This window comes from Coregonus clupeaformis, unplaced genomic scaffold (genome assembly GCF_020615455.1).
Source record: "Coregonus clupeaformis isolate EN_2021a unplaced genomic scaffold, ASM2061545v1 scaf0252, whole genome shotgun sequence".
Taxonomy (NCBI): Eukaryota; Metazoa; Chordata; class Actinopteri; order Salmoniformes; family Salmonidae; genus Coregonus; species Coregonus clupeaformis.
This window is the reverse complement of record NW_025533707.1, coordinates 301,116-315,000: the sequence shown is the minus strand read 5'-3', so window position 1 is coordinate 315,000 and position 13,885 is coordinate 301,116. Positions and strand designations below refer to the sequence as shown.

Here is a 13,885-nt window from a genome sequence, read left to right as displayed (position 1 = left end):
ACCACTACCACAAACCACTACAAGGTGTTGTAACCCATGTTGTTGCTGTGTCCAGGGGCAGGTCTCCAGAGTGGTACAACAAGGCTTTCGGTCACCTGTGTGTCTCTGAGGCCCAGAGGATCCGTTCCTCCTTTCTCCCTCCAGACCCCCCAGGCCCTGAGACCAAGATCTGAACCCCAGGAATAGGGCCTGAGGCTGGGCTACACCACCAGGGAGCATGGCCCCACGGACCAGAGGACCAGAGAGACGTCACTGTAAAATCAAGGAGAACAGGAGGGCTAGAACAATGGACCTAGTATCTGGAACAATAGGGCTAGATCCATGGAACTAGAACCAGGGACCTAGAACCTTGGAAGCATGGCCCTAGATTCATGGTTCTAGAACCAAGAACAAGGTGGGCTAGAACCATTCACCTAGAAAAAAGAGTGATAGATCCATTGTTCTAGAACCCTGGAACAAAAGGGCTAGATCCATGGAACTAGAACCAGGGAACAGAGGAAGTATGGGGGAGGACTAGGTGGACATAGAACTAGGAACCATGTTTCTGGGTTCTGAAACCACAGAACCAGGGAATGGAGAGAGCCAGGCAAAAGCTCTCTGGAGCCTGTGACCAGGGAACAACGGCGATTAAGAACTCAGAATCAGGGACACGGAACGATCCAGAAGTTGGAACATGGAATACGGAATGATCTAGAACTTTGAACCAGGGACACCGAACAATCTAGAACTTGGAACCAGGGACACTGAACAATCTAAAACTTGGAACCAGGGATGTTGAACAGTCTAGAACTTGGAACTAGGGACACTGAACAATCTAGAGCTTGGAACCTGAACAATCTAGAACAGGGGTGTCATACATACGGCCCGCCGGTCCAATCTAAAACTTGGAACCAGGGACACTGAAAAATCTAGAACTTAGAACCAGGGATATGGAACAATCTAGAATTTAGAACCAGGGATAGGGAACAATCTAGAACTTAGAACCAGGGATATGAACGATTTAGAATTTAGAACCAGGAATATGGAACAATCTAGAATTTAGAACCAGGGATATGAATGATCTATAATTTTAAAACCAGGGATATGGAACAATCTAGAATTTAGAACCAGGGATATGAATGATCTATAATTTAGAACCAGGGATATGGAACAATCTAGAATTTAGAACCAGGGATATGGAACAATCTAGAATTTAGAACCAGGGATATGGAACAATCTAGATTGAACTTGAAGACAGCTCTGGTTCCTACGGCTTCATCCCTGCTCTCAGCATCAGCATCACTGTCCTTTTAAACTACTATCATTATTATTCATAGTATTATTAATATCATCCATATTATCTGTGTTCATTATATTATCTATTGTATTGTTAATATTTGTTATTTTAATATTATGATGTCATCATTGTTGTATAATCGTTGCTTTTGTTATGCTGTTATACAATGTCTAGGACATTTACCCATTTCAGTGCTTCTGGGAAGCATGTCTGTAACTTAACTGTGTGTGTGTGTGTGTGTGTGTGTGTGTGTGTGTGTGTGTGTGTGTGTGCGTGTGCCCCGCAAGTGCGCGCACGCATGCGCATGTGTGTATGTGCGTGTGTGTGTGTGTGTGTGTTTTAGATAGTCTGTACACAGTGTAAATTACGCCGCTCTCTGTTCCAGCAGATGAAACAGCTCTCATTGCCCATCGGATCCTTATCATATTGATATGCTGATGTGTGGGTAATAATATGATGACGTGTGCTAAAGCAGCACTGTAACTGTACTTAACATATGGCTTGCTCTACCATGCCGTTACCATGGGGTTACTAAACTGATGTATAATGCTATACTGTATTGCCATGGTAGTGTTCGTCGCCATGACGATACCATGGCGTTAGTGTGGTGTAGGGGTTGCCATGGGGTGTTGCAATGGCATTACCACGGTGTTACCATGGCACGGGCTAAACTGTAACGTTGTTATGGTATCGCCATGCTCTGTGAGTGAGTGCTGTTTGCGTGAGAACAGTTTAAACTTGATTCTGACGTGAGCCAAAGAGGATTATGGGTAAATGTGTTCTGTCTCCAAATTTAGCTGAAGAGCTCAGAGGAGAGGACAACACGTTGGCTAAAACCAGGCTTTAACTTAGCCTGGTCCCAGATCTGTTTGTGCTGTCTTGACATCTCCTCTTTACCATTGTCTTCCGACAGGTGGCTTCATTCCTACATCACATGCATTCTTCAACCGATCAGTGCAGACAGAATCATTTAGACAGACAGAACCGATCAGTGCAGACAGAATCATTCAGACAGACAGAACCGATCAGTGCAGACAGAATCATTCAGACAGACAGAACCGATCAGTGCAGACAGAATCATTCAGACAGACAGAACCGATCAGTGCAGACGGAATCATTCAGACAGACAGAACCGATCAGTGCAGACAGAATCATTCAGACAGACAGAACTGATCAGGGCAGACGGAATCATCTGACAAAAGGCAATGCCTTATCGGAGTTGGTAAGACGGCACAACCAGATCTGGGACCAGGCTAAGGCCAATGACAACAGGACCAGATCTGGGACCAGGCTAAGGCCAATAACAACAGGGTGGAACAAACAGTACAAGGCTGTTTGTTTCTATAGAGGTGAATAAAACCTATGAAAATATACCTGAAGACTTGAGTTCTCCCTCCCTCTCTCTCTCTCTCTCTCTGTCTCTCTCTGTCTCTCTCTCTCTCTCTCTCTCTCTCTGTCTCTCTCTCTCTCTCTCTCTCTCTCTCTCTCTCTCTGTCTCTCTCTCTCTCTGTCTCTCTCTCTCTCTCTCTCTCTCTCTCTGTCTCTCTGTCTCTCTCCCTCTCTCTCTCTCTGTCTCTCTCTCTCTGTCTCTCTCTCTCTCTCTCTCTCTCTCTCTGTCTCTCTGTCTCTCTGTCTCTCTCTGTCTCTCTGTCTCTCTGTCTCTCTCTCCCTCTCTCTCTCTCTGTCTCTCTCTCTTTCACTCTCTCTCTCTGTCTCTCTCTCTCTGTCTCTCTCTCGCTGTCTCTCTCTCTTTCACTCTCTCTCTCTCTCTCTCAATTCAATTCTCTCTCTATTCAGTTCTCTCTCTCTATTCAGTTCTCTCTCTCTCTATTCAGTTCTCTCTCTCTCTCTCTCTCTCGCTCGCTCTCTGTGTTAGTCTGTCTGTTGTCAATCTGTTTGTCTAGAACAAGGTTGCTGAAACCAGCTGAATAAATCATCTGAAAAACGACAGGCTTTGAATATGACTACTAGTTCTTTCTGATGCAGCGCAAGGAGTGGCCTTTTTCAGAGCATGAACCTCCTGCGCCAAGCAATGAAAGATACCCTGCGGCCTGCGCACGCATCAGCCCTCAGACGAAGGACGTTATTTCCCTTAGCCAGAGGTGACCAGCCCTCAGCACTGTGCCTTACAACACCCTCCCACTCTCTGAGCACCAACATACACACACACACACACAAATACACACACACACACACACACACACACACACACACACACACACACACACACACACACGGCTATGTCCCAATAATCTCTCCTTTCTCCTGAAGTGTGCACTTCTTCACTTCCCTTCTGGTATAGAAACTCCCTCTAGTGAGTCCATGCTTACACCAATCCAATGCTTTCAGATTGGTAGGGTGTAGTGAACGAGTGTACACTTCAGGAGAAAGGAGATATTATTGGGACATAGCCTGTGTATTGTGCCGTCATTACATTTGACAGCACATTACTACATACAGGACAACACTATATACTCCCACTAGCACATTACTACATTCAGGACAACACTATATACTCCCACTAGGACATTACTACATACAGGACAACACTATATACTCCCACTAGGACATTACTACATACAGGACAACACTATATACTCCCACTAGGACATTACTACATACAGGACAACACTATATACTCCCACTAGGACATTACTACATACAGGACAACACTATATACTCCCACTAGGACATTACTACATACAGGACAACACTATATACTCCCACTAGCACATTACTACATACAGGACAACACTATATACTCCCACTAGGACATTACTACATACAGGACAACACTATATACTCCCACTAGGACATTACTACATACAGGACAACACTATATACTCCCACTAGCACATTACTACATACAGGACAACACTATATACTCCCACTAGCACATTACTACATACAGGACAACACTATATACTCCCACTAGTTATTCCTCACCAACACCACTAGGTGGAGTTGTTTGATGTAGAAACAACGGATTCATCATTATTTCAAAATTGATATTTTTGAAGTGCTGAATAGAGGGAATATTTTGAGAAAAGGACACTCCATTATTCATATTTGTCAAGACATGTAGTACTTAAAAAAAAAAAAAAGATGACTGTTGACCAAAATTGTATCGTTTTAGTTTTGTTGATGTTGGAGTGTGTGTGTGTGGCTGTGTGATAAAGGTCTGTTTGAACTAAAACATCACACTATCTTTTAGTTATTTGTGTCCAATAGATATGTTTTATATTGAAGAGTGTGTTAACAATAGATATGTTTTATATTGAAGAGAGTGTTAACAATATATATGTTTTATATTGAAGAGAGTGTTAACAATAGATATGTTTTATATTGAAGAGAGTTTTAACAATATATATGTCGGATCACCACCTCAAGCTGAACCTCGGCAAGACGGAGCTGCTCTTCCTCCCGGGGAAGGACTGCCCGCTCGATGATCTCGCCATCACGGTTGACAACTCCGTTGTGTCCTCCTCCCAGAGTGCGAAGAGCCTTGGCGTGACCCTGGACAACACCCTGTCGTTCTCCACTAACATCAAAGCGGTGACCTGATCCTGCAGGTTCATGCTCTACAACATTCGCAGAGTACGACCCTGCCTTACACAGAAAGCGGCACAGGTCCTAATCCAGGCACTTGTAATCTCCTGTCTGGATTACTGCAACTCGCCACTGGCTATCATAAGGTGAATGCACCAATTTGTAAGTCGCTCTGGATAAGAGCGTCTGCTAAATGACTTAAATGTAAATGTAATGTAAAGGTCTTATATTGAAGAGAGTTTTAACAATAGATATGTTTTATATTGAAGAGAGTTTTAACAATAGATATGTTTTATATTGAAGAGAGTTTTAACAATAGATATGTTTTATATGGAAGAGAGTGTTAACAATAGATATGTCTTATATGGAAGAGAGTGTTGTAATATAATGTGGGAAAGAGAAAATTGGAAATAGGAATCAATGTTTGCGTCCCACTTATATACTACACATGGGGGGGGGGGCGTGCCTGGGTGTGTGTGTCGTGTGGTGTGTGTGTGTGGTGTGTGTGTCGTGTGGTGTGTGTGTGTGTGTGTGTGTGTCGTGTGGTGTGTGTGTGTGGTGTGTGTGTGTGTGTGATAATTAAGCAATAAGGCACGAGGGGGAGGGGGAGGGGGGGGTGTTGTATATGGCCAATATACCACGGCTAAGGGTCCCCACAAGGTCAAATGCTATTTCTAGGGGGTTTAGGGTTAAGGTTAGAATTAGTGTTAGGGTTATAATTAGGTTTAGGGTTAGGAGCTAAGGTTAGGTTTAGGGTTAGGGTTAGGGTTAAGGTTAGGGTTAGGGTTAAGGTTAGGGTTAAGGTTAGGGTAAGGGTACGGGTTAGGGTTAGGGGTTTAGGAAAATAGGATTTTGAATGGGACTCAATTGTATGTCCCCACAAGGTTAGCTGCGCAAGACTGTGTGTGTGTGTGTGTGTGTGTGTGAGAGAGAGATGTAGCTAAGTAAGCCAGACCCTAGCCTTTAGTTCAGCGGGCTAATATTGTCTTGTCCCACAGATGTCCTACGTTAAGACACATGCAGGCACGTAGCACACACACAACTTAGACTGATTAGGTCAACCTGCCCACAGTGTAACATATGTCAAGAATTTTGATGAATTACTAATGAGCTGTGTGTATGTGGGTGTATGTGTGCGTGTGTGTGTGTGTGTGTGTGTGTGTGTGTGTGTTTGTGTGTGTGTGTGTGTGTGTGTGTGTGTGTGTGTGTGTGTGCTCTCGTGCATGCTTGTGGCTTCGAGCCATCCCAGACACCATTCTATGTGGGAGTGAAGAAGCTCTTAACGATAACTACAGCAGAGAGAGTGAGAGATGGATAGAGAGAGAGAGTGGTGGATGTGTGTGTGTGTGTGTGTGTGTGTGTGTGTGTGTGTGTGTGTGTGTGTGTGTGTGTGTGTGTGTGTGTGTGTGTGTGTGTGTGTGTGTGTGTGTGTGTGTGTGTGTGTGTGTGTGTGTGTGTGTGTGTGATTTGTGGGTCTGTGTAATCTGAGGGCAGTATGTGTCTCTAATATGGTCATACATTTGGCAGGAGGTTAGAAAGTGCAGCTCAGTTTCCACCCCATTTTCATTCAATTCAATTCAATTCAATTTAAGGGACTTTATTGGTATGGGAAACATATGTTAAAAAGCAAGTGAAATGAATAAACAAAAGTGAAATAAATAATAAAAAATGAACATTCACTTTCACTAATGTTCCAAAGGAATAAAGACATTTCAAATGTCATATTATGTATATATACAGTGTTGTAATGATATGCAAATAGTTAAAGTACAAATGGGAAAATAAATAAACATAAATATGGGTTGTATTTACAATGGTGTTTGTTCTTCACTGGTTGCCCTTTTCTTGTGGCAACAGGTCACAAATCTTGCTGCTGGGATTGCACACTGTGGTATTTCACCCAGTAGATATGGGAGTTTATCAAAATTGGATTTGTTTCGAATTCTTTGTGGGTCTGTGTAATCTGAAGGAAATATGTGTCTCTAATATGGTCATACATTTGGCAGGAGGTTAGGAAGTGCAGCTCAGTTTCCACCTCATTTTGTGGGCAGTGTGCACATAGCCTGTCTTCTCTTGAGAGCCAGGTCTGCCTACGGCGGCCTTTCTCAATAGCAAGGCTATGCTCACTGAGTCTGTACATAGTCAAAGCTTTCCTTAAGTTTGGGTCAGTCACAGTGGTCAGGTATTCTGCCACTGTGTACTCTCTGTTTAGGGCCAAAAAGCATTCTAGTTTGCTCTGTTTTTTTGTACATTCTTTCCAATGTGTCAAGTAATTATCTTTTTGTTTTCTCATGATTTGGTTGGGTCTAATCGTGTTGCTGTCCTGGGGCTCTGTGGGGTCTGTTTGTGTTTGTGAACAGAGCCCCACGACCAGCTTACTTAGGGGACTCTTCTCCAGGTTCATCTCTCTGTAGGTTATGGCTTTGTTATGGAAAGTTTGGGAATCACTTCCTTTTAGGTGGTTGTAGAATTTAACGGCTCTTTTATGGATTTTGATAATTAGCTGGTATCGGCCTAATTCTGCTCTGCATGCATTATTTGGTGTTTTACGTTGTACACAGAGGGTATTTTTGCAGAAATCTGTCTCTCTCTCTCTCTCTCTCTCTCTCTCTCTCTCACACACACACACACATAATGGCGAGTCACTCACATCTCTGTGTGAAACAGGAGGTAACCAATTTACCCCGAACCTCTCTGTGAGCAGGCTGATCACTGGAAATGTACTTCGATTTCGGACATTTGAAAAGGTCCTAAGAACGACGATATGCCTTCCTCGGCGCTCACCCCAAAAATGTTAAACTATTGCCCAGCCTAAACTCATGATGCTCAGAGGTGTAGTGCACTGCTCAGACCAAAGCATGCTGGGAGAATAACTGATGACACGATGGAAACACCGTGTTGTTTTTAATTATTTTGTTTTAAGCCTTCCACCAAAACCAAAGCCCTAACCTTAACCACACTGAATTAATACTTATACTTAACCTTTTGAGTTGTTTCTGTTTAAACCTTGTGTCCATGCGGAAATAACCCTGTAACCACACGGAATTAATGCATCAGAAAATAGACGTTCATCCATAATGTGTCGAATTTCAAAGTGAAACTATGAGATCTTATTGCAGTGAGACCCTGGAACAACCTTCAGTCTATGCACCAAAATACACACTATTCCCTATTTAGTGCACTACTTTTGCACAGGGCCCATAGGGTAGTGCACTGTGTAGGGAATAGGGTGTCATTTGAGACATGGCCTAAGTCTTGGACAAGATGGTTAGAATGTAGTATATCAGTAAACTTGTATTCCATTCAGAATTTTTCAGACAGTTTAGATAGACACAGAAAGGAAGGGCACATACAGCTTCACCGAAGCAACTTCCTGTACAGTGAGTACATACGGTCCCAGCTGTTACTCCTGTCGACTGCAACCTGTTCCACATAACCCAGATTCAACGGATTGAATCCTTCGCCCCCTAGTCTATGCCCTTGATCAACATCCCCCCATTCCTAGCCTACACTACGACCTCCACCCCCACCCCCTACCACCCCCACCCTAACCCATCCCCATATAGCCAGACCTCCACCACTACCCCCCTACCACCCCCACCCTAACCCATCTCCATATACCCAGACCTCCACCACTACCCCCTACCACCCCCACCCTAACCCATATACCCCAGACCTCCACCACTACCCCCTACCACCCCCACCCTAACCCATCTCCATATACCCAGACCTCCACCACTACCCCCTACCACCCCCACCCTAACCCATCCCATATACCCAGACCTCCACCACTACTCCCCTACCACCCCCCACCCTAACCCATCTCCATATACCCAGACCTCCACCCCCACCCCCCTACCACCCCCACCCTAACCCATCCCCATATAGCCAGACCTCCACCCCCACCCCCTACCACCCCCACCCTAACCCATCTCCATATACCCAGACCTCCACCCCCCACCCCCTACCACCCCCACAGTTCCCCATCTCTATATACCCAGACCTCCACCACTACTCCCCTACCACCCCCACCCTAACCCATCTCCATATACCCAGACCTCCACCACTACCCCCCTACCACCCCCACAGTTCCCCATCTCCATATAGCCAGACCTCCACCACTACCCCCCTACCACCCCCACCCTAACCCATCTCCATATACCCAGACCTCCACCACTACCCCCCTACCACCCCCACCCTAACCCATCTCCATATACCCAGACCTCCACCACTACCCCCTACCACCCCCACCCTAACCCATCCCCATATACCCAGACCTCCACCACTACCCCCCTACCACCCCCCACCCTAACCCATATACCCAGACCTCCACCACTACCCCCTACCACCCCCACCCTAACCCATCCCCATATAGCCAGACCTCCACCACTACCCCCTACCACCCCCCACCCTAACCCATATACCCAGACCTCCACCACTACCCCCCTACCACCCCCACCCCTAACCCATCCCCATATACCCAGACCTCCACCACTAGCCCCCTACCACCCCCACCCTAACCCATATACCCAGACCTCCACCACTACCCCCCTACCACCCCCACCCTAACCCATCCCCATATACCCAGACCTCCACCACTAGCCCCCTACCACCCCCCACCCTAACCCATATACCCAGACCTCCACCACTACCCCCCTACCACCCCCACCCTAACCCATATACCCAGACCTCCACCACTACCCCCTACCACCCCCCACCCTAACCCATCCCATATACCCAGACCTCCACCACTACCCCCCTACCACCCCCCACCCTAACCCATCCCCATATACCCAGACCTCCACCACTACCCCCCTACCACCCCCACCCTAACCCATATACCCAGACCTCCACCACTACCCCCCTACCACCCCCACCCTAACCCATCCCATATACCCAGACCTCCACCACTACCCCCCTACCACCCCCAACCTAACCCATATACCCAGACCTCCACCACTACCCCCTAAAACCCCCACCCTAAACCATCCCATATACCCAGACCTCCACCACTACCCCCTACCACCCCCCACCCTAAACCATCCCATATACCCAGACCTCCACCACTACCCCCTACCACCCCCCACCCTAACCCATATAGCCAGACCTCCACCACTACCCCCTACCACCCCCCACCCTAACCCATCCCATATACCCAGACCTCCACCACTACCCCTCTACCACCCCCACCCTAACCCATATAGCCAGACCTCCACCACTACCCCCTACCACCCCCACCCTAACCCATCCCATATACCCAGACCTCCACCACTACCCCCCTACCACCCCCCACCCTAACCCATCCCATATACCCAGACCTCCACCACTACCCCCCTACCACCCCCCACCCTAACCCATCCCATATACCCAGACCTCCACCACTACCCCCTACCACCCCCCACCCTAACCCATCCCATATACCCAGACCTCCACCACTACCCCGCTACCACCCCCACCCTAACCCATCCCATATACCCAGACCTCCACCACTACCCCCTACCACCCCCACCCTAACCCATATACCCAGACCTCCACCACTACCCCCTACCACCCCCCACCCTAACCCATATACCCAGACCTCCACCACTACCCCCCTACCACCCCCACCCTAACCCATATACCCAGACCTCCACCACTACTCCCCTACCACCCCCACCCCTAACCCATATAGCCAGACCTCCACCACTACCCCCTACCACCCCCCACCCTAACCCATCCCCATATACCCAGACCTCCACCACTACCCCCTACCACCCCCCACCCTAACCCATATACCCAGACCTCCACCACTACCCCCTACCACCCCCACCCTAACCCATCCCATATACCCAGACCTCCACCACTACCCCCTACCACCCCCCACCCCCACCCTAACCCATCCCATATACCCAGACCTCCACCACTACCCCCTACCACCCCCCCACCCTAACCCATCCCATATACCCAGACCTCCACCACTACCCCCCTACCACCCCCACCCTAACCCATCCCATATACCCAGACCTCCACCACTACCCCCCTACCACCCCCACCCTAACCCATCCCATATACCCAGACCTCCACCACTACCCCCCTACCACCCCCCACCCTAACCCATCCCATATACCCAGACCTCCACCACTACCCCCTACCACCCCCACCCTAACCCATCCCATATACCCAGACCTCCACCATTACTCCCCTACCACCCCCACCCTAACCCATCTCCATATACCCAGACCTCCACCACTACTCCCCTACCACCCCCACCCTAACCCATCTCCATATACCCAGACCTCCACCACTACCCCCTACCACCCCCACCCTAACCCATCCCATATACCCAGACCTCCACCACTACCCCCTACCACCCCCACCCTAACCCATCCCATATACCCAGACCTCCACCACTACCCCCCTACCACCCCCACCCTAACCCATCCCATATACCCAGACCTCCACCACTACCCCCCTACCACCCCCACCCTAACCCATCCCATATACCCAGACCTCCACCACTACCCCCTACCACCCCCACCCCTAACCCATCCCATATACCCAGACCTCCACCACTACCCCCCTACCACCCCCACCCTAACCCATCTCCATATACCCAGACCTCCAGCCATTACCCTCCAGACCCTGTGCCTCCCATTACCCTCCAGACCCTGTACCTCCCATTACCCTCCAGACCCTAGTCACTTTAACTCTACCCACATGTACATATTACCTCAATTACCTCAACTAGCCGGTGCCCCCGCACATTGACTCTGCACCGGTACCCCCCTGTATATATAGCCTCCCTACTGTTATTTTATTTTACTTCTGCTCTTTTTTTCTCAACACTTTTTTGTTGTTGAGGTTTTATTTTACTTTTTTATTAAAAATAAATGCACTGTTGGTTAAGGGCTGTAAGTAAGCATTTCACTGTAATGTCTACACCTGTTGTATTCGGCGCATGTGGCAAATACAATTTGATTTGATTGGGTTAAACTAAGTGCATTATGGGGTACTATTCGGGACGAATACCTAACCAAGGTCTCTCCAATACCTCTGCACAATAACACACCCACTCACACTCAGTCACAGTGGCCGGCTAAATGACCATATTCCCAGAGTCTATATAGAGGAAGAGAGAGATGGCGGGAGGGGAGAGGGAGTGAAAGAGAGAGAGGTTAGGAAGTGCAGCTCAGTTTCCACCTCATTTTGTGGGCAGTGGGCACATAGCCTGTCTTCTCTTCAGAGCCAGTTCTGCCGATTGCAGCCTCTCTCGATAGCAATGCTCACAGTCTGTACATAGTCAAAGCTTTCCTTAATTTTGGGTCAGTCAGTGAAAAGGTATTCTGCCACTTTATACTGTCTATTTAGGATCAAATAGCTTTCCAGTGTATCCAGTAATTATCTTTCTGTTTTCCTCATGGTTTGGTTGGGTCTAATTGTGTTGCTGTCCTGGGGCTCTGTGGGGTCTGTTTGTATTTGTACCAGCTGGCTGACCGAGACCCCCAGAAGTTCCATGAACGCCTTCCAGACCTTGGATGTGAACTGGGGACCCCGGTCAGACACTATGTCCTCTGGCACCCCGTAGTGCCGAAAGACGTGTGTAAACAGGGCCTCCGCAGTTTGTAGGGCCGTGGGGAGACCGGGCAGAGGAAGGATGCGGCAGGACTTCGAAAAGCGGTCCACAACGACCAGGATGGTGGTGTTACCTTGAGAGAGGGGAAGATCAGTAAGAATATCAATATAGTTGAGACCATGGCCGTTGTGGAACTGGTAAGGGCTGTAACTTACCCTCTGGGAGGTGCCTAGGTGCCTTACTCTGGGCGCACACCGAGCAGGAGGAGACATACACCCTCACGTCCTTAGCCAAGGTAGGCCACCAGTATTTATCGGTCAGGCAGCGCACTGTACGACCGATGCCTGGGTGACCAGAGGAGGGTAACGTGTGCGCCCAGTAGATCAGACGATCACGGATATGAGCAGGCACGTACTGCAGCCCAGCTGGACACTGCGGTGGAGATGGCTCTGTGCGTAACGCCTGCTCTATATCCGCGTCCATCGCCCATACTACCGGCGCCACAATGCAGGAGGCCGGGAGTATGGGGGTGTTGTCTCTGGGCCTCTCCTCTGTGTCATACAGCCGGGACAGTGCGTCTGCCTTCACGTTCTTCGTACCCGGAATGTATGATAGTGTGAAATCAAACCGGGTGAAGAAGAGGGCCCACCTGGCCTGGCGAGGATTCAGCCTCCTCGCTGCCCGGATGTACTCCAGGTTACGGTGATCTGTCCAGACGAGGAAAGGGTGTTTCGCCCCTTCGAGCCAATGCCTCCACACGGTCAAAGCTCGGACAACAGCCAGCAGCTCCCGATCACCAAAGGACTGGAAGACGGATGGAGCATTCATCAAACCGTAGGGCATTACAAGGTATTCATAATGCCCCGAGGTTGTGCTGAATGCTGTTTTCCACTCATCCCCTTCCCGAATACGCACCAGGTTGTAGGCACTCCTGAGATCTAATTTGGTGAAGAAGCGCGCCTCATGCATTGACTCGATTACTGAAGGAATGAGGGGAAGAGGATAACTAAATCGTATCATCACCTTGTTCAGTGTTCGATAATCAATGCACGGGCGTAAACCGCCATCATTCTTCTTCACAAAGAAGAAACTTGAGGAAGCAGGTGAAGTGGAGGGACCCAGGGACTCGGTGATGTATTTCTCCATAGCCTCCGTTTCAGCCTGCGACAGGGGATACACATGACTCCTGGGAGATACAGCGTCTACCCGAAGGTTTATCGCGCAATCCCCCTCCCGATGAGGTGGTAATTTAGTCGCCTGCGTCTTGGAAAACGCGAGCGACAGATCATGGTATTCGGGGGGAATGCGCACAGTGGGGGTACCGTCTGAACTTTCCTCCGTGGTTGCACCAACGGAAACACCTAGACACCTACCCGGACACTCTCGCGACCACCCCGTAAGAACCCTCTGCAGCCATGAGAAATTGGGGTTGTGAAGGGCTAACCACGGGATCCATAATACTACAGGGAGATTCAATAATCAAAAAGGTGATCTGCTCAAAATGAGTC

General features: G+C 48.6%; 1 protein-coding gene across 1 annotated transcript in view; it reads left to right on the top strand.

The window, feature by feature from the left end:
* The window catches only part of LOC121555390 (stAR-related lipid transfer protein 13-like), a 99,743-nt gene extending 97,094 nt beyond the window's left edge, over positions 1-2,649 (top strand). The window contains exon 15 of the mRNA XM_041869217.2: positions 56-2,649. Coding sequence (XP_041725151.1) covers positions 56-173 — 118 coding nt within the window. The 3' untranslated portion in view covers positions 174-2,649. The remainder of the gene's footprint in view (positions 1-55) is intronic.
* The last annotated feature ends 11,236 nt before the right edge of the window (positions 2,650-13,885 follow it).